At 34.0% G+C, this 20522-nt stretch overlaps 1 protein-coding gene across 1 annotated transcript in view; it reads left to right on the plus strand.

Moving 5' to 3' along the window:
* The window catches only part of SPATA17 (spermatogenesis associated 17), an 86537-nt gene that overhangs the window by 14991 nt on the left and 51024 nt on the right, over positions 1-20522 (plus strand). Inside the window, exons 5-6 of the mRNA XM_039697996.1 lie at positions 2142-2245; positions 19417-19540. Coding sequence (XP_039553930.1) covers positions 2142-2245; positions 19417-19540 — 228 coding nt within the window. The remainder of the gene's footprint in view (positions 1-2141; positions 2246-19416; positions 19541-20522) is intronic.

Genomic DNA, 20522 nt, shown 5'->3' on the forward strand with positions numbered 1-20522 from the left:
TCCATGCTGATGCACAAATGGGAAATAGAAAAATATATTAACTCTGGAAGTTAATGTCTTCTTATTCTTTTTAAGTAACATATAGCCCAAAGAATTACTGAAAGCTTTTCTGTAATTCTTATTCTCTTGTTAAATCTCACATAAAAGGATAATTATAACTGTACCCCAAGGTGCCATCAGTTGAAGCCAAATGTTGACTTTTACTTTGAAGAATAGTGTTTGGGGGTTTGTGAATGCAAAATGGTGCCAAAGTATGAAATATTCAGCCCTGCCTTAATTGGTGTCATTTTAGATGGATCTAGTAAAGGTCTGGAGATGGGAGACATTGCATACTTTTGTCAGTTATCACAGTGGTACAGAATTGGACTGTGCTGGAACTGGTAGGAGTAAAGCGAGTTTTGCCTGTTACTGAAGAGTGCTCCCAAGAATGATGATAAAGATTCTGAAATTACTGAGTGCAATGGTTAGTGATAATCTGGGCAATTGGCATATTTTTTACATTTGCCTTCTTCCTGAATCAAACACAAAAGCCATGGCATTCTTTTTCTTCCCCCGCCCCCTGCCTTTTTTCTTTTTTTTTTTTAAAGGTACTTATTTAGAAAGAGGTAGGCTAAGAAAAAAAGCCAAATAGCAGAAACACATGGGTTTCACTCCACTTAAAAAGTCATCCCTTGGTTCTGGAAAAAGAAAGGTTGATGTAAAGAAAAAAAATGTTCCTTATAGATATACTGAAATGTTTAAGTTCTTGAAAAGTCTGGTAGCTAGGGGCCCACAGGAAAAAGAGAGTTCTTTGTGCGTTGCAACATTTTACTTTTCCATGCCTTTAGATAAGGGGATACAGGTGATACTTGCTTCTGAATAGTAAAATGTCCAACTTTGCTTTTTGAATGTAGATTCTGCCTTTCAGCTGTTATGTCTTTTAAGATTTCAAAACTGTAAAGGTCAATGAGATGGATGAAGCTACTGCAGACTAGAAGATAGAAACTGGGATGTTAACGTAGAAAAATATTGAGAAAAAAGGAGACAAAATGCAATGAAGGATGTAAAGAATATTTTGCAGGAAAGTTAATAATAAGTTCAAGGATGGAAGTATTTGAATATGAAGGAGCCAGACCCTGAGAAGAGAGGAAAAGATGGTTACTTTTTTTTTCAGATGTAGACATCCAGAGTATACTGACCTCTTATGGCAAGGAAAATCAGGAGCAAGAGCAGTCCTCGGCATGACTGAATAGAGCAAGTTACATCTCTCACCTCTACATGTCGTGGCATAGGGATAAATGTAACTCACCAAATGGCAGTCCTTCTAGCTTTTTATCTAATTGCAGAATCACAGAATTACAGAATCATTTAAGTTATGAAAAGCCTCTAAAGTCATTGAGTGCAACCTTTGACTGCTCATCACGTTGTCAACTAGACCATGGCACTAAGTGCCATGTTTATTTGTTTCTCAAACTCTTTCAGGGATGGTGATTCCAACACCTCCCTGGGCAGCCCATTCCAATGCTTAATTGTCCATTCTTAATGCTTACTTTGCCATGCCAAAAAGCAGATAGCTGGTAAGCAGGTAATGATTTCAGAAACATCTTGATTAGAATTTTCAAGTATCAGAGAAGGTTTAAACACATTTGTTGAAATCAGTTTTTGGGGAAAATTGGGTGTAGACCAAGTTTCTTTTTTTTTTTTTTAAGGATGCTTTTCAAAATGCACCAAAAGATTAACCCTTTTTGTTAGAGGATGCTACTTAATTTCTATATGCATAATACAACTTTATAACTAGCTACATGTAAAGAGCTTTTCCTCTCCAGGTTAGGCTTTCTAAAGATTAGGCTTTCTCTGTTATGCAAGAGAATAGTATTTCTTGGGAAGAATTAAACTAATGTGGAACAAATAGACATGAACCATTTTACACTGGAGGTGCAAGAAATGCAATTTATAAATTAACTTTCCAGAAGGTCTGATTCATTGAGTTCCTGGGAAGGCTTTTATTCAGTTTACACCTCTGCAGAGCACAAAGGCGATATCAGTGCTTCTACTTGGTATGGTTTTTAAGGAAAGAGGTACTTGGGAAACAGTACATGTATTTGATATGCATGCAATCTTTTTTATTTTAAATATATTAAGCAAGTATTTATTTTCTCCAGATCCAGAAAACATGGCGAGGCTATTACGTTCGGAAGTATATCCATAATTTTTATGCACTGAAGAAATACCTGAATGCTGTTTCTCTGAATAACAAGCTTGTCAGGTAAAGATAAAAGCTCCATGTGGTAAAGCATTTGTTTGCCCTTCTTTTATTTGTAGAAAGTTTGTGGCACTAATTAAACTATTTCTTTGACTGTAGGTTCTCTTTCATTATCAAATATATGTATATATATATATATGTCATCATTCTCTTTATCCTATGCCTATTCATGTTGCACCATATTCTCTTCCCATTTACACTGTTATGAATTCAGAATTATTTCTTTGAATTAATTAGGTGTGCTCTGGGTTTGTACTAGTTTAAGAAAAATGGAATTGGCTCTTCACTCATGCTCAGAATTTCTAGATTATTATGCCCTAAATAGGGTTTGTTGAACTAGATTTTTTTTTCCCACTATACACAAGCTAACCAAAATTTTCTTTTTATAATTTGTTTTGAATATAGATTATTGGTAATGAATGCAAGAGCAGATTTGGATTTAAGTTTCATGCATGAGGCGTACTATGAATATTAATTGGGAAAGATACTAGTGTGGATACAGTGAAACAGATTCTTTTCATAATTACAGAAGAGAATGAATAGCCTGTCAGATTTCTGTCTAGAACTGTTCTTGCTCTATGTTCTTACTCTATTTCTCCTATACATCTGTTTTCTTTCCCTGTGCTTAAGCTGAAACCTCTCTAAAATAGAGGTAATTATTTCCCTCTAGTGGATTTGATATTCTGATCCATGACCATTACTCAGATAACAGTGGAAACAAACAGATGAAATGCTGGGTGACCATGATCATAATTTTCTCAGTGTAAATGAAAGCTGTTGGACAAAATCCATGGAGTGTTTGACGTTCAGAATATCTGAGACAAATCTTTGCTTTCTCAAGCACAGAAATATAAGGGAGTCTAGTAAACCAACATTTCTAGAAATCTTGTCTAAATCACATGGCAAAGACTGTTACATAAAGCAGCATATGCAAATTATACATGAAAAAACCCAGGATTATCCAGCTTCTTGTATGCTGGTTAATAATGATATTATTCTTCCACAGTACAGCTGGTGCTAAATCCTCTTTTTCAAAACATTATTTCTTGTGCATTACATTGTTACCTATAATGAACCATACTGATAGTCACCTACCTCTGAACTCTCATTTTTATTCATTTAAATGTATTCTGTGCAGGAAGTTAGGTTACAACTCAGCAAAGCCAGACTTAAATATTCTGTTATTGCTTAAATGGTATCTTGATCTGAAATCCTTGAAATATTCTCTCTTGAAAAGGTAGAATCCTAGGAAGACTAGACTAAGTCTTGGAAAATAAGTGGAGCCATAACTTCTCTGGTTTAAAATTCATATCACTGGATGAACTGAAAAAATAGAAACTGCTTTTCTGATCATAATTGTTCTATCACTTTTCTTCATTCCCTGCCTAAACCTAGACCATGGCTCATAACTCGTTGCTTAGATTGACCTTTAATGTATGCCAACAAAACAAGATGGCAAGTGGTATTCCTGCTGCACGGTGAGCATGGATTGGTTGGAGCTTTGTATTTTATTTCCCCACACCCACTATAGGTCTCTCCTGAGTATACCCTGCTTTGGAAGACTACAAAAATATTTGGTTTTCAGTACTTTCACATGTTGATCAAATTCCCTAGTATTTAGTTTAGGTAAAAAAACATTGAAAACCATAAAGCCTATGCATTGCATAGATATTTTAACTAAGAAACACTTCTGTGCTCCTTAACAGGTAAGATGAACCGTATGACTTCAGGTACATCAAAATGTGTCAAAGTTGGTCTGTGTGAACTCTTATCTGGCAACTGATAGATTGATATTTTGCTAATTTGAATTCTATATTCCAGAGTTCACAGAAATACATGTCTTTCAGATGAAAAAAAATCCATCTTTTCAGTTAAAAAAAGTTAAAAATTAAGTTTTGAGCTAATTTGGACAAATGGATTGTATTATTGTTTCAATTTTTAAAACACGAGTTACCAAGTGCAATCAAGAATCACTGCAGTAATCCCTTTACTGGGATACATTTGAAAACTAATATGTATATCACCTTCAACATTCTTCTTATGAAATCTAACAGATGTTTAGTGAGAATTAGGTGTAGGCCCTCAGCCAAACAGATTTTTCCTGTCATTGGGCTAAGTTGCTGCCAACTACTTTAGCCCCAAGGTGGCCCACTGTATTTCTTATGTGGAATATTGAGCCAGGTGGGGGAAAGATTCTCCTCATATTTTCATTAGCCATCACATTGGCTCTGGACAAGTATAACCTCACTGTTCATAAACATTTTTGCAACTGTGCACTGTAAAAAACAGAAGGAATTGTCAGAAATAGAAAGAATGCATTTATGAAATGGCTGGGTTTTATTAAAACATCAACATTATGGAAATTTACTTGTTGATGGACAGAGAGACTGATACACTTGTGCGCTCAGATTAGACTGCCTTTGAGTGTTTCACATCTCTAGAACTCCACAAAGCAGCACAATGTGGAACATGATATAATGCACATGAAAACGTAAAACTGGCCCCTGCATGCCACAAAAAAAGCAGAAGATATTTTTAATTTCAAAAATGTGTTTACAATTTGTTCTTTCTAGAATTGTGATGTAATTCTGAGTTGAACTACACTGTACAGTTCTCTGTCTTATCTATTCTACAGTAACACTGGCAGAATTTTTATTTGTCAACACCTATCGAAAATCACATTGCAAGTCCTTCCATCTTTTGGACTCCAGAGCCAGGATTTGTGCCTAATTTTCTCCTCTTTCATTAAGGAGGAGCCTATATCAAATAATCCCTCACTCATTTCTAAAAGAAACTTCAGAGGAAGTTCTCATTAAACTTTGGACATTCTGTCAAGTTTCTTATAACAATATCTTAAAAGAGTTATTGATCAAAGTTTGTTTTCTTCTCATTCCTTCTTTACTCTATTTTTTTTAAAAATTACAGACACTTGTTGTACTAAGTGGTTTTCTCAACCAGTAGCCACATCTTTACCATTCAGCTTTAATACAAACTGTCCTTATTTAATAGCTGCCCTCATTTAATAGCCAGACCTTTATAATTTGTCTTTAGTGTGAAAACCCCAGGAGAAAGTAAACTTAATAGAAGCTGCCCCAGTTTAAAGCCACAGAGGAATGTAATTAAGTTTAACAGAAATTGATTTAACAGAAATTGACCTAAAATATAATTAAATAATAATAGTCATATTATGTGTGAGTTTCCACTCACTTAACAGACTGGTTATGGCACTGTTAGACTTAACAGACTTAAGGCACTGCCTTTGTACAAACTGAAGATAACTCTTGGCTTTAGCTCCCAGACTGGCTAAATTCCTCCAGCATTTCTATTACTTCCCACTGCTACACAACCACTAGGTCTGATGGCTGCTGGTGTCCCCCGTAGAGTCCCTAGGAGTTACATTGAGAAGTGCTTGAAAGAATCCCTTTGGAGATGAAAAAGAACAAATTTGAACCCTAAACTCTGTCTACGTAAGGACAGACTCAGATTTTTAACATTTGTACAGTTTAGTGATGAAATGGGTTCATTAGTCCTGAGTTCTCTTTTGTCTAAAAGACATAGGAAGTTCTTAATGAAGCAAGTAAGAACCTTGTTCTTAAATATTTATTTTACTATATTTTGTTATTTAGACTTTAGTAAAAAATCCTCATCTGTAGCATCCATTTTTTATTTAAGTACTGATATATATTTTATTCTATCTCAATATGGATTAGTTGGTTGGTTTAATTTATAAATATATGCATGAAAGTAAATTTCTTTACTTCTCAGTGCAGTTAGTATATTTAATTTTAAGGGAAAATACTTTCTGTTGAAATGTTCTTAAAGCTGCATTTACCATCTCCAAGAGCTGGCTAAATGGTTACAAGGGGAAATATGCCAGAAACAATTAGCATAGGCTATAACTCCATATGATGCATTAGAATTTTGTTTTATGTGAAACAGTTTCCAGTCCATAATAAGCAAATGGACATCAGTTCACATAAATTAGTATGCTGGTGTCATTATATCTGAAGAATTTATGGATGATGTCAGTTGCCCAACTGTGTGATTAACTTGCAGTTCTTTGCCTAAGGTTATCTACACACTGGCCATTAAACTATAGTAAAGGAACTTTGCTACATGTCAGGTGTGCAAGTAGAGATAAGATTTTGGGATGTATTGGTCCATTTACTGATGAATGGCACCACCTAAATTTTTCCCTAAGACACAGAACTGGGTAAAGAAAGCTGTATCGAAAAACTAACAAAGCAGTGGCAAAGTACTGGCATTGAGGTTCTTATGTAATCAAGGCAGGTAGTTCAGCTTTCTTGGCTACTGAATAAACACTGACTTAAAGGTAGCAAACTAAGACCTGAGTCTACCTTTAATAGGCATCATAGTTTATGAAAACATTGTTGAGTTTATAAATCAGGAATTTCACACACTTGCAGGATCAGCACCAAATTCTTCTTTCCATTGTTGGCATGAGTAGTAAGTGGCGCTGCAGAGTATGGCTTTGATCCAAGTTTGACTTGCTGTTCTATCAGCAGATTTAGTTTCACAGTCATCATTAAAACCTCCAGGTCTTCAAGACACGCCAGGGAAATAGATAATACAAAGTGATAAAAATCACTTCTTTGGCAATATATGTATTCACAAATCATTTATGCAGCTTGATTTTTTATAACCCTAATGAAGAGTGAAATTAAAGAGTACTTACATGTTGCTGGTGATCTAATCCAATGTTTAGCTATTCTGTAAATATGCCTGAGAACACAGTATGGAAAAAAGTAAGATTAACTATCTTATTCTAGATTACTGTACCATTTCTGAAGTGTGTTTTCTAACATAGAAAGTACTTGATTTCTTAAAACTTTTGAGGTATAGCTATTTTCCATGGAGGGGGCTTGAAATAAATTGTTTTTTGTCACGGTAATATGAGGAGAACTTGCTCAGCCTCCACCTGGCAGTTCCTTTTCAATAATGATAAGTTCAGGTGCTGGCCATTTTCTCAAGTGTCAAAGTGTTTTGAAGAATGTATATATTGTCTTATAATTCAATTAAAGTGTTTCTCACAATTGACTGCAGAAGCAATTGATTCTGTAGTCTATTTTCAATTAGTGCCAAAGCCTTTCAGACAGCTCCTTAGAATTCTTGCAACAATAAAACCCTCATTTTTGTAATGTTGTCTTTCACTTGATGTTTAATTAACTACGTTATCTTCAACCATCTTTTTTTACTTCTCTTCAAAGATATGGAGGAAATACATTATGCTTTTTAACTTACTTACCTGTAATTTGAATTTTCTGGATGTAAACTTGCCCTGTCAGCTTTCTCTGTAAGCCTCAGAAAGAGACAAAAGTGCCAAGTATGCTTTCTCATATTTAAATATTAATTTGTATTGGTAGGTCACATAATTTAAGACATCCAATGCCTTTTGCAGAAGATTTTAGGCATAACTGCTGGATTTCTAGGAATTTTAAAGCTGCAATTTATTGAGGATCCCGGAGTACTTTCATAGCCACAAACCTGATGCTGTTAGGATAGGTAAGATATAAAAAAATGAACTTATGAAATTGATAATGAAATTGAATTAAAGTGTCTAAAGTTATAGAGCAGTCAATGGCCTGTTTTAACTCTGTGGGAAAACACTTTCTGAATACTGTGAGGTTAAGGTAGGAACCATTATGTTTACACAGGAAGCTGAATTTCCAACACAGATTCAGCTCACATCCCTCATGAGCTTTATTCTGTCCATGTCTCTCTTGAGCAAGGAGTGGAAGCAGCCTTTACCATGTTTTTAGGTAGTTCTGTGTAAATAGTTGAAGTTTTGCAGTAAACATGAACACCGTAAGTAACATAAATTGCTGCTTAGACTGAAATCTTCAATGATATGAAGGCAGAATTTTCTCATGTATTTTTATATAGAACCAAGCACACCATTAGAATCAACAGACTAAACATGAAACTTTATTTCATTTGTATACAAAGAAATACTGTTTTTTAATCTGAATATGTAGAAAGAAATCTGAGATCACTGTGTACATCATTGGACCAAATAATCTGTGGTGTAGATGATTAGTTTTGATGAATAAAAACAGGTGTGAACAGTTTTGTAGAATAATACTTCTGTACCTGTGAGCTTTGAAGGTGCTGTAGATTTTGTATTTTCTAGGAGGTCTGTTAGAATTACTGCCAGCTCATAAAACATTTTCTGTGGTCAAAGACTGACTAATCATGTGAAACAGTTCTCTCATAGAGACAAACTTCACAGTCTTCTGTTTTGTCTGAAGAAGAATCTTCACTGTAAAATAAGTAGAAAAGGGGAAGAGCTACAGTTTCATTAAGATCTAACATATCATTGACTGTCAGGTAGGTCTTGTTATGCTGTCCATCCTCATTTAACTATCCCACAAGATCTCTTAATGAAGTTAAGCCCCAAGTTCACTCCAGTAATTCTGTGGCAAGAGTTTGTGCAATGTAACAATTCATCACTTGTCAGGAAGGCACTTTTAGTTTATACATTTAATAAGGGCATCCTCTAGCTTGGTTAATTAGAAATGAACAGTTTGCATATTTACTAAATGCAGAGTGTCATTGCCACCACGGCCTATTGCCTACATGAATTATTTCTCTATCTGCAATAAACAGCTGGGTAATTATTACTGCCATAATCAGATAAATTCCCTCTGTAAGGCTTTTCTTACATGGCAATTCTTTGAACTCATCCAAAGCTGAACAAAATTTATGAACTCCAGCAGCCAGACCACTTTTTCATAGTGTAGTGTCCCTGTTCCCTATTTCAAGGACATGTAGGCTATCATAAATATTGTGTAAATTAGGAGGATAAATAGGATTACCTAAATATTACATATTAATAAACTTGATTTTCAAAATATAATTTTCAGGTTGTAACTGATTACATTATAGCAGTTCTGGTTTATCTAATTGTAGAGACATGACAGGTCATCTATATACAGGCTATACGAGGTTATAAGGCAAGGGCTCTACCACTTGAAGACTAAAGACTCCTGCAGAAGTATATAAATATTTTTCATGTGCCATAGTCACTTCAGCTGTTTAGGTCATTAGAAGTATGACAAATATTATGTGCTATTTACTCAACTCACTTAAGCAGTTCTATTGTTACTAAAATGAGGTGATGGTTTGTTTTGTTGTGCTATTTTCAGTTCAATAATGAAGCATAAAATTTAAATGCATTCATTTATGTGTTACATAAGAAAATTGGATATTTAATTTTTTTGTAGGAGCACTTTATATACAATTATATAACTAAGTTTGCTCTATGCTATCCAAGTATTCCAGCTCATATGTGAGTTTATCTGTAGGTACATCAGTAAGTACTTAATTTACAGATGTGTATTTTCCAGAACATGCTATAATGTAGCTTATATTTGAGATTTCCAAAGAAACACAAAACAAAACAAACAAACAAAAAACCCCCCAAAACCAAACAAACAAAAAAAAAAACAAACCCAAAAAACCCAAACAAACCAAACCCAAAATCAAAAGGAATGGTTTTTCCTTAGTTGGCACACTACAGCCTATTTGATCTAACATCACTATTTTGGTTTAATAATAATGTAAGATCCTGTGTCTGAGTGCTGCTAGAAAGTTGTCAGGTAACTGTTCCCATACTTCATAAGTCTTTATCAAAGAGTAGCATTACTCACAAATCAGCAAAATGCTCAGAGATATCAGAATGTTAAGGAAGGCAAAACAAAATAGTGTTCTTTGGCACTGCTGTACCCAGTGAAAGGCTTTTGAGATTAGACTCCCTTTATCATTTCCCATTTATGTCAGAGAGATAGAAACTACAGCAGTGAAGACCTTTAAAATGAGACACCTCTCAGTGGTTTTTGTTATTGGAAGTCTGGTGACTATGCACTGCTTTTTTCCAAGTTCGTGAATTAGTTTTTTTGTCTGAGGATATGAAGGCTTATTGATCTTTCTTTGGCATTTCAGATTTTTTTACAGTGGAAAATTAAAATCCTTTGCTTTATATTGGTGTATCCTATAATGTCCCATGAGATATCATAGAATTGCAGGAGATGACAAGCAGTATAAGTATCTCATGAGCACATTTTTGTTTTGTTTTAAAGAAAAAGTGTCCAAAATGGAGAAAAAAGGAGATAAAAAAATTGTCTTAGTTGTTTTTTTTTGATTCTCTAGATCATTATAAATATATATTTCTGTTATCTAAGGAGAGTTAAGTCTCTGAAGTGGTCACCCAGAGAAAGAAACAGAGACTATTTGTCTTCTATTTATACAGTCTATAACAGTAGTGAGTAATTACAAAAAAAGTGGGGGTTTTTTCCTAGTAATAATGAAAACAATGCTATTTGGAATCAGATGATCTTGTCTGACTTCAGATCTATCACAAATATGGTGTCTATCAATATCCAATTTATAGCAGTATCTATAAAAAGCCCATTAAGCTTTGACTGAGCAATCTAATCTTGATTTAATAACATCAAAATATATCAAAATTTAGTAAATACCCTTTTAATCCAGGAGTTAATTACCTTTTATGTTCAAAGTATGTCCCACAGTTCCCCACTGAAACAGTTTCATTTTATCTTTGAACCATTACTTCTTGTTATATTCAGCTATACTAGACTGAAAACTGTGTGAGCCCTAAACAACAGAGATCATTGAAAGATGTTGTCTTTGCTTAAAATAATTTTTGTTACCATTTTGGACAGACCTTCAAATGTCCTTTAAAATACTAGGCTTCAGAACTCAGCATAGTTATGATGACTAGGAAATTAAAAGAAATTTTTTCTTCTATCAGTTTATACATTCATTTGTATGAATGCTCTATCACGTGAAAGAGCTTCTTCATATCTATGAATCCTGCTTGAAATACCTCCTTTAAAAGCCATAATTCTTCACATTGTGAGCATGACTTTTCTTAAACTGTGAGAAAATTTTACTTATCATTATACCCCTTTCAAATTCCTCAGCTCTTCACCTTGTAGGGATAATTGCAGGAGTCCATTAACTGGTTTATCCTTGACTCTGAAGCTAAATCCCTATGTTTTACCTCGAACTTCACAATTCTTGCTACCTTCAAACCAAATCAAATCAAGAAGCAAATTGTTTCAAGAAAGCAACATTTTTCACCTCACTTCTCCAAGTAGGCTATTCTATTCTTGTGCAATTAGTGAACTGTTTGCTAAAAAACTGATTTGGCCTTTCGGTGTGCATGGTACCCAAATGCATGCAGCACTCATTTGCTTACTTGTACTTGATGGAGAGGCCTCACAAATATCTACAGCATTGTGTTTGGCCCCTCAGGAAAGATTTAGTACTCTGAACAGAAGTTTATGTGCTTGAGGATAGGCTATAGAATATATTGGATGTACTCTTTAGACATGTATAATTGGATGTTGAAATCTATAATTAAGTGTAGTCTCATTTATTAGGCAGAACCAAAATTTCAGAGAACAGACCTCAATTCCGAGTGTAATTTCTTCCATGGCATACTGAAAATGCCTGGGGTTTTTTTTTAATTTTTTTGTTTGTTTGTGGGGTTTTTTTGTTTGTTTGTTTTTTGTTTTGTTTTGTTTTTTCTTTCTGAAGCTTTTTTGAAGTTTTTACGACAATAAGAGATAAGATTTCCTAATACTTCTAAAAATTGGGATCTAGTTGATATTTTCAGTTTGGCAATAAGCCAGCGCAGTAGAATCTCAAGTAGTACTGCTGTATTAAAAACAATGTCTTAGATCTCTCCCAAAATAACTACAATTGCTATGTAATAAAACTATTCCTTTACTGTATCTTTCATAATGTTTTATGCTTCAATAAAAACAACGTCATAAATGCTCAAGTAGTAACACCATTCCATGAATATGAAATTGAGAAAACCATGAGGTACTACAAAAGTCACTGTGAAGTTTTGAGTCTTGGCGTTGCTGTTCTGTCATACGTAATAGGTCATTACATAAAAGCTCTTCCTGCCTTGCTATTGTAAAACTTTTTTAATGTAGACAAAGTGTATCATTTTATTTATCAATGTATGCAGACTTTTATGTGAAAGTAGATGAGGGATGTGAATTAGTGAGTAGACCTCAGTCAAATTGTTTCATAATACTCTGAGAAGGAAAATCACCTTAGCTGATGACTTTTAGAAGCTATAACGTCATGTTTGCTTTCTAAATCACATAATGTTGAATATTGTAAATGTTGCCAAGCACCATATATTAAAGTAAAAGAAGTACAGATATGTCTACATTGTACTGCACTGCAGCAGAGAGATAACAGTTAGCTTAAATGAGTTCATTCCAGTATTGGGAACAGCTTAACTGTGGCAAAACATAGCAGTGAGCTTTCCTATAGTTATTACTGTGCAGATGGTAGCATATATAGTCTTCTGGGAATTGCAGTGCCAAAAGATAGCAGATACTTTCACATGACATTCACTAGAAAACTTCCAATGGTATTTGGCTGTGGTTAGACATCCTCTTTTATATGTTGCAGAAAAAATTAGGAGCATGACTGCTCTCTTAGCAGCTTAGCACTGACACTGTGCTAAAAATGACCACTGCTGCTAAACTGCTGTCAGAATAAATTGTGTTGGAGCTTTGTTATCCATTCTGGGCCAGATCGGCTTTGTTAACCCCAAATACTAATTTCTCTGTTTAAGCTAATCACCAAATACTAATTTCACTATTAAAACTAATCAATCAGGCTGATTTTTCATGGAGGGGTCAATAGCAAACAGACATTGAGTGAAAACGTTTTTCCTGTTGTTATGTTTTTCAGCACACACCCGGGTATAAATGAAGTTGAACTAGTATCCCTGAATCTGGTTCCTCTGCCAACAGAAGCTTTGGTGATTAGTTGCTCTTATGCCACATCCATAATAGGTGGAGTTTGAAATTTAATTAAATTTAAATAATTAAGCTGAAAAATCATTGTTTAGATTGGACTTTTACAAAAATTTTTTTAACTTCACAGCATTTTCTGCTGCCAATGAGGATAAAGTAAATTTGCCTTGAGGATATATATATATATATACACACACAAGGGAAAAGAAGTTTGCACATTTTGAGGAAATACAATAATCTTAAGAGACTATATATGAAAAAAATTAGGTTTTTAGTATATGTGAGGAAAAAATTCTGTATGAGTTGTTTTTGAAACCTTAATTAGAAGATTCTGCATAGTGGGTTATGAAAATAATCTGGTTTTATTTCTAAGCTGCCTCTGCAATCAGTAGCTTGAAAGGCTGTTGCACTCTCTTGAGTAACTGTGCAGCAGTGGAAATTGGAGGGGTAAGAAGGATGCATCCGTCTGTTCTTCCCTATCGCCTGGTACATGCTGTGCCCTGATCTCCTGATCTGCACAAGGTATTCATTCACTGTGTGCCCTTCAGCACCATGCTCATCGCATTTCCAACGTCGTGTATTGATCACACTGTGGACCTTGACAGTGGAACTGGTGGGTCACTTAATTCCATTAGCACTGTACACTTTGTGACTAAGGGGAGATGGACCGATGATGTGCTACTATGCACAAATTATAATGTAATTTCTGTAAATTAATTTCTGTAAAATTAATAAAAATGGGAGATACAGGGTGTTTTCATATGTCTACACATTACCTTTATTTATTTTAATTTTTTCATATTAAGGAGTCATATTTCCTGTTCACTACACTGCAGGGACATCTACTACAGAGCAATAATATTCATCCAGATGTTGAAGAGAGTGTCATGATGAATTTGTTGAATGGATTCATGTAAACATTCAGATTTAAAATTAGTAATATTTTTTGACATCTCTTTGTGGTAGATCTTGTAGGCAGTAAGATACCTTGTACCACTAATGATTGACTGTTGTTTTGAGCATCTATCAAACTCCAACTTGAGATCAAATATTTTCATCAAAGAATTCTGTCAGGATACACACAGGACTATACATCATTGTAGAGAGGAAAAGAGACTTACCTGTTTTGCTTGCTAAATATGAAGGGGTTTATTTAAAAAATGAGAAATATATTGAGGATGAGCAAGCTGACAGATGGTACATAGCTAACTTAAGTATGTAGTATGTATATTCTGTTAAAACTTTGCCTTCCAAGTACAGAGTTCTCTAAACTATTTTTACATCCTAGGCTGGTCTATAGATATATTTCATTGTTTTCCCAAATTTAATCGATTAAGGCAAACAATATTATTGTGGAAAGTTATATTCCATCCTCACCTACACCAATGTGATGTTAAGATGAGTGGCATGTAGTGGTATACCAAAAATTATTGTCTCACTAATTTTATTTTACCTTCCATAATCTGTATTTGAGCCGGGAGAATGATATATAGTCTGGAAGATTAAATACATTTAGGTTATCTCCTTGTATGCTAAGGTTGCCTACTGCTTCTGTTGCAGGAATTTTATTATTTGGTGTCTGAACTGTTTAAAATCACAATAACTTAATACTTTTTCTTGATACTCTAGGCAACTATACTGATTATTGGTTTTTATTTGATGCCTTTTCCTTTAGTTAATATAATAATTTTGTAATATTATTTGGCCAAAGAACCACAGAATACCAATGGAAATTCAAACAGAATGCAATAGTTTGATAAGCTTAATAAATATAGGTCAGTGTGATTTGTAAAATGATGAAGTTCTATGCAGAATTATTAAAATCTGTATATTACTGAAATAATCGCTTGAAGACCTTTCTAAAAGTGCCAGGAACAATATTATATGTGTATTTTTAACCTTTATACAGACAGCAGGAGCACTGTCAACTGAATTTGCATCTCATAGCAGGAATCAACACCATTGCATACTGCATAATGAAGAATCAGAATAACAATAAGTTACCTTGTCAGATGAATTTCTTTTATTTTCAAACTATAGAGAGCAAGTAATTTTATCATTAACAATTCAGTAGGTACTTAACAGATTTGTTACACAAGATCATTTTTAATTGTGGGTTTCGAGCATGTGTTGATAATCCTTTGTCTATTTTCAAAAGCATGAAAGATTCCCTATGACAAGGACAACACACTTTGTGTTAGCCAGTATATTCATGATTTTGGTAAAAAAAAGCATCCTGAACTTGCCATAGTAAACCATTGATATTCTTCTGATTTTTTCAATAATTTTCAGATCATGATAAGACATTACATTTGTTAAAATATCCACATAATTCTCCTACAAAGCTATTCCTACAAAGCAATAAAAATGTATGTGGAAGAAGGTCTGATTGGACTAAACTTATATGGAAAGCCAGGTTTGTAGGAAGATACAATAGATGCTGTTAATATATTGGGATAGGCTTTAAGACAAATAAAAGATTATGTGCTAAAATAATTACTTAATTTTTTGAGCTTTTAATAAGAAGTACTTTTCCAGCTATGAACTATGCAACAGACAGATTGCTTAGAAAATTAGAACAAGATTATCAAATATCCTAAAACATGTTTTTCATTTACTGAACTCTTTTTCTCCTGCAAAATATATTGAAGCTTTAAAAAAGCAGGTCAAACAATTTGCCTTCTCCCACTTCACACTGAACCGGGAAAGGTCCATCCGGATGCAAAATTGGTCCAGAATCCACAGTTTCACGTATCACAGCTAGTATTCATAATGTCACAGAGATGATACATATATCCCAAGAAAAGATTGCTCAGTGAACCCATCATATTTGCAAACAAAGAGAGGACTAGCAGGAAGCGTACTGATTTAATCCAAAAATAATTTAATTTCCACTGGTTTGCTATTGACTTTAATAGAATTTGGATTTATTTTCTCTGGAAAGGTGTACATGTAGAAGAGCCCAAGCATGTAACTTCCCAGTGGACACATTTCCTTGTAAGCCATGTAGAAGGTTAAGTTTAGTTTAGTTTTAAGTAAGCATTTGGAAGGATAAGTTTATGTCATTAGTATCACTTATCCTTCTACACATTATTCTGTATGGCAGCAGTGAAACCCCTGCACGGTGCATGACATGTTAGTATTAATCTGCTAATGTGTGAAATAGAATATTCGTATCTAACTGCTTTAGATTCTCTGCTTTTGTTGCTCCTTTTCAAATGCTTGAAAATATGTTAAAAGAGATGAAAGTTTCAGGTTCAAATGTCTTGAAAATAAATCTATATTTATGCTAAAACATCAATGTTTCCTGTCAAGCAATGTTTGGACTGCTACATACCACTTATTTTGTATTGCCTCTCAGGAGGGAATCATCCTGGGAGCTATTATCCCTATGTCAGAATTGCCTGCATGTTCTGTACAACTGTACAGGGCAGTATAATGCCTGATAGAGATATTTTAGAACAACTGACAAAATGTGTCTGCTGCAAAAGTATGCTGAAAATTATTTGTAACTGCTTAAAAAATCTCAAACTTTTACATGGATTATGGTACAAATGTTACGGAGGGTATGTGATAATCAGGAATGATCATCATGATAGCACTGTCTAAAAAGATCATGAATTACATGGAACTTCAACAAGTATTTTAGACTTAATTTAATTACAGCAAGTAATGATTATTAATAATTCATTCAAAGAAATCTGATAAATTCTGACTGATGACAATGGGAAACATTTTGCATCATTATTTCTGCAGTACAAATCTATATTTTTGACATTATTTGTGGGTTTTTATCACCAGTTGTGTTCTAAATCAAAAAGCTTCAATATTCACTGTTAGGAAGAGGTGCCTCAGTATATAAGAACATGAATGGACTGTAGTAATATTTTGATTATTATTTCACCAGTTGTAGATAGAGGCACTAAAGCTGAATAGAAGTTCTGTAATCAAAGAGGAATAGTATGAAATATGTAAACCACAGATCATACACTCTGATATTGAAGGTGAAGAGGCATAAAATAAAAGAACAAAGTTGATGCTATATGTATTGTCTATTTATTCATTTGTTTGTGATTTATGGATATAGAACAAAGAGTTTCCTAGTAAAAAATGCTTATGTACCTACATGTAGTGACTCTGAAATCTGTACCTTGAGGACAAAGAAAGGTCACCAATCTCTCCAACTCCTAGTTCTTTGTCAAAACTGGACACAGTTAATGAGGTTTGTTTGGTACAGCACAAATTCTCAGACACAGATAGAGATCCTTTCAATGGAAACAAATTTGTTTGGCTTTACCAGGTTACTTAGCGATTAATAATAGCCTTGAGATGCAGGTCAGAAAGGTCATCGTCCCTGCTTGCCAACACAATCTAAAATGTTCAGCTACTCCGGCTCTGCAGGCTTTGAGGCCCCAGAACGCTATGCATAAAGTAAAACAGGCTATTTTCCAACTTCTTTTTTCATATTAATAAGCAATTTTCAAGAGAAGGGTGGCAAAATGGGGGCCATGCCACTCTAAGTAATTCATTTATTTTGCAATTTAATCTTATGTTGGAAAAAAATTACACTGCTGCAAAAGCATAGCATGGTGATTTTTAAACGTCAGTGTGCTTCATAAGTAACCTTGTATGAAATATTGTATTAGCAGCCTTTAACAGTAAACTGCAACAATATTTTCAGAGATGCAAAAATACCTGTGCATCTTTTCTGATCTGTATTTCCTTTAAATTCTATTTTTTCTTTTACAGTTGAAATAAAATATTTAATTACTTAATATTTTACTTATTTTAATTGATAAAATCTTGAAAGATAGCATGAGAAAATATAAGTTCTACACTTCAATTTGTATTTAAGGATGTGATTTCAAAGTCTTCATATTTAGAAACCGATCATTGCTCTTTCATATATTTTGATGACCTAATTTAATGATAATTTAAATATTAAGTGTAAGGCTGAGTCACAACCTTAAAAAACACTTTTGGGAGCAATATGACTTTTCCATGCGGTTATTCATATCAGCAAACTTACCCATGTGCATATTTTGACATGATTTCACCCATGTCCTCAGAGTGTCTTATTTGGTACTCATTGAAACAACTGAGACTATTAATGTAGACCTTTCTAAATAATCTGTTTTGCAGGAAAATTTGAATTATGAATATTTAGGTATGTGAATAATTTTTTTCCTTTTTTATTTTATTGTATATAAACATACTAGAAAACATAAAGACTAGAATTTACTCACCTAATTAAATTTTTAGCCATCTAAATGCTTGGCTGAATATGCTTCGTTTCTTTGGCACACAGGTTAATTTGAACTAGCCATTTTGTAATAACAAAATTAACAAATGTTAATCAAACTAACCTTTTTTAACTGGGTCAAAAAAATCTATACAGATGCACTGTGCACAATAGCATAGAATTTTGTTTCTTATAGAACATTAATTCACTCTACTGTTTGCATAATTTATGGCGAGCCTGGCTCTGTGGAAAAAAAGCACATCTATTTGGAAATCTATGCCCATTTTCTGTTCAAGTTTTCCTGTAAACATTCAGTTGAAATAATGAGTTTTCTCCATTCTTTGAAACCTGGTGTTAGGTATAGTTCCATATTTCTTTTATGATGAAAGGGTTTTCTGCACAGACTCACATGTTTAGGTGGCTCTCTGTGTTTGCATACCTCTGTTGTGCAGTGCTTCATTAAGCAGTTCAGTTCCTGGTTCTTGTGGTGGCCTCTATAGTTCTCATGAAACCAGAGCAGAAATGACCCATGCGAGGAGCCCAATGCCACAGAAACTCCTCCCAAGGACAATGTATGCATGAAAGGTTCCCATCCCATATTCCTCTGTGGCTATTTTCTCATCCTTACTCAAAGATCCAGAACTGAATATCATGTCCTATCCCATGTCTGTTATCCTCTCTCATTCCGTAAAATCTCACCTCTCTGCAGATCAGGAGGTGTTGCAAGGCACTAGCTGAAACATAAGTGAACAACCTGTATTTTTATTATAATAGCTTCCACTTAAAGAAATTCAGAGTAAAATGACACTTAGAGGAAAATGAAAGGACTTACATGAATACTATTTTATCAAGCTGTAAGCAATGTGAACCTATATACTGCTCCTAATTTTGATCCTTTTAATCCTGTTTTTTCTTAGTTATATCCATGTAAAATCCTGCTGCTGCAGAACTGAAAGAAGAGTAATTTTACATTCCAGTGGTTTCAGTATATTGCTAAAGTATAAGAACAAAACACTGTGAAGCTATGAAAGGGTTAAAGTAAACTAAAAGACTAGCATGTCTTTTGTTGTTATAATATAGTTAGCAGATTTATTTTATTACAGGCATGAACTTCAAAAGTATGCAGAAATGAAGGAAAATGAAGAGAAAATGAAAGACCTGGAAAAGAAAGAAAAGGAAAAGAAATACCAAGCCCAAAAGATGCATTACCTCCTTAGCACTGAACAGGTTGGTAGACCTGTCCCTGACAGCTCATGCAAACCACTTGGGCCCCCAGCCTGACAGAGATAAACTAGCAGGCTGAATGGGACATGACTTGTTGAAAAGATATCACAAAGACACTACTTCGAGTTCAATTTGGTGCTTCTCTATAGGCAAGAGCAGGTACCATGACTATTCTGTGACAGTAGCTCATACAGGCAGCATCAGCACTGCTGGCAAAGAGTCCAAGTCAGCAGTTTGATCTGCCACTGTGATAACACAACATGAAGGGCATAACCTCGCTTTAAAAACTCATTTTGACTGGCTTATTGTTGTGTTGTTGCACTTGTCAAGAACTAACAAGTTATTAAGCTGAGAAGGGATTTCATTTTTCCTCCCTTTTTTAATTGAGCTAATGCTTAGGTTGGTGCAGTGTTCTGCTTGTTTTTAGGAGAGATTGTAAATGTCGGTTTTCAGTTAAAGCTTTTTTTAGAACTTCCTGAATCAGCTTATTTAGCATGATTGTTTTCACTCAAAAATGCCTAATACATGTTAACATTTATTATTAATTCATTTTGTATCAGTATTACTGGTATATTATTCCAAACTTTCTTATGGAAGCTACTTTAAACAGATAGGTAAACATGCCAGTAGATATATCTTACATAAATTTGATATGATTGGTAAAGCTTGTGGGTTTGCCTTTTTTTTAGTCTCCTCTTGTAAACCTTCATTAAAAAATAAAAGGATTTTGCCTCCATAAGTGTTTAGTGGCTGATTGGTCTTTGTACAGAAATGGAATTAATGTGAAATATTAGTATGAACTAAATGCTTGCTTTTTTGAAGTTGTTAGTCATAATCTGTGTTTAAGAACTGCTAATCCTAAAGAATGCATTAAGTTACACTTAATGACAAAATATTTAATCTTCCCTTCTGCTTAGGAATTATTTGTGACATATCTTGTAGATAGAAATGTGGTTTGATTAACTGGAACTCAATTATGAAAACT

Source organism: Passer montanus, unplaced genomic scaffold (genome assembly GCF_014805655.1).
Source record: "Passer montanus isolate IOZ18808 unplaced genomic scaffold, ASM1480565v1 scaffold12, whole genome shotgun sequence".
Taxonomy (NCBI): Eukaryota; Metazoa; Chordata; class Aves; order Passeriformes; family Passeridae; genus Passer; species Passer montanus.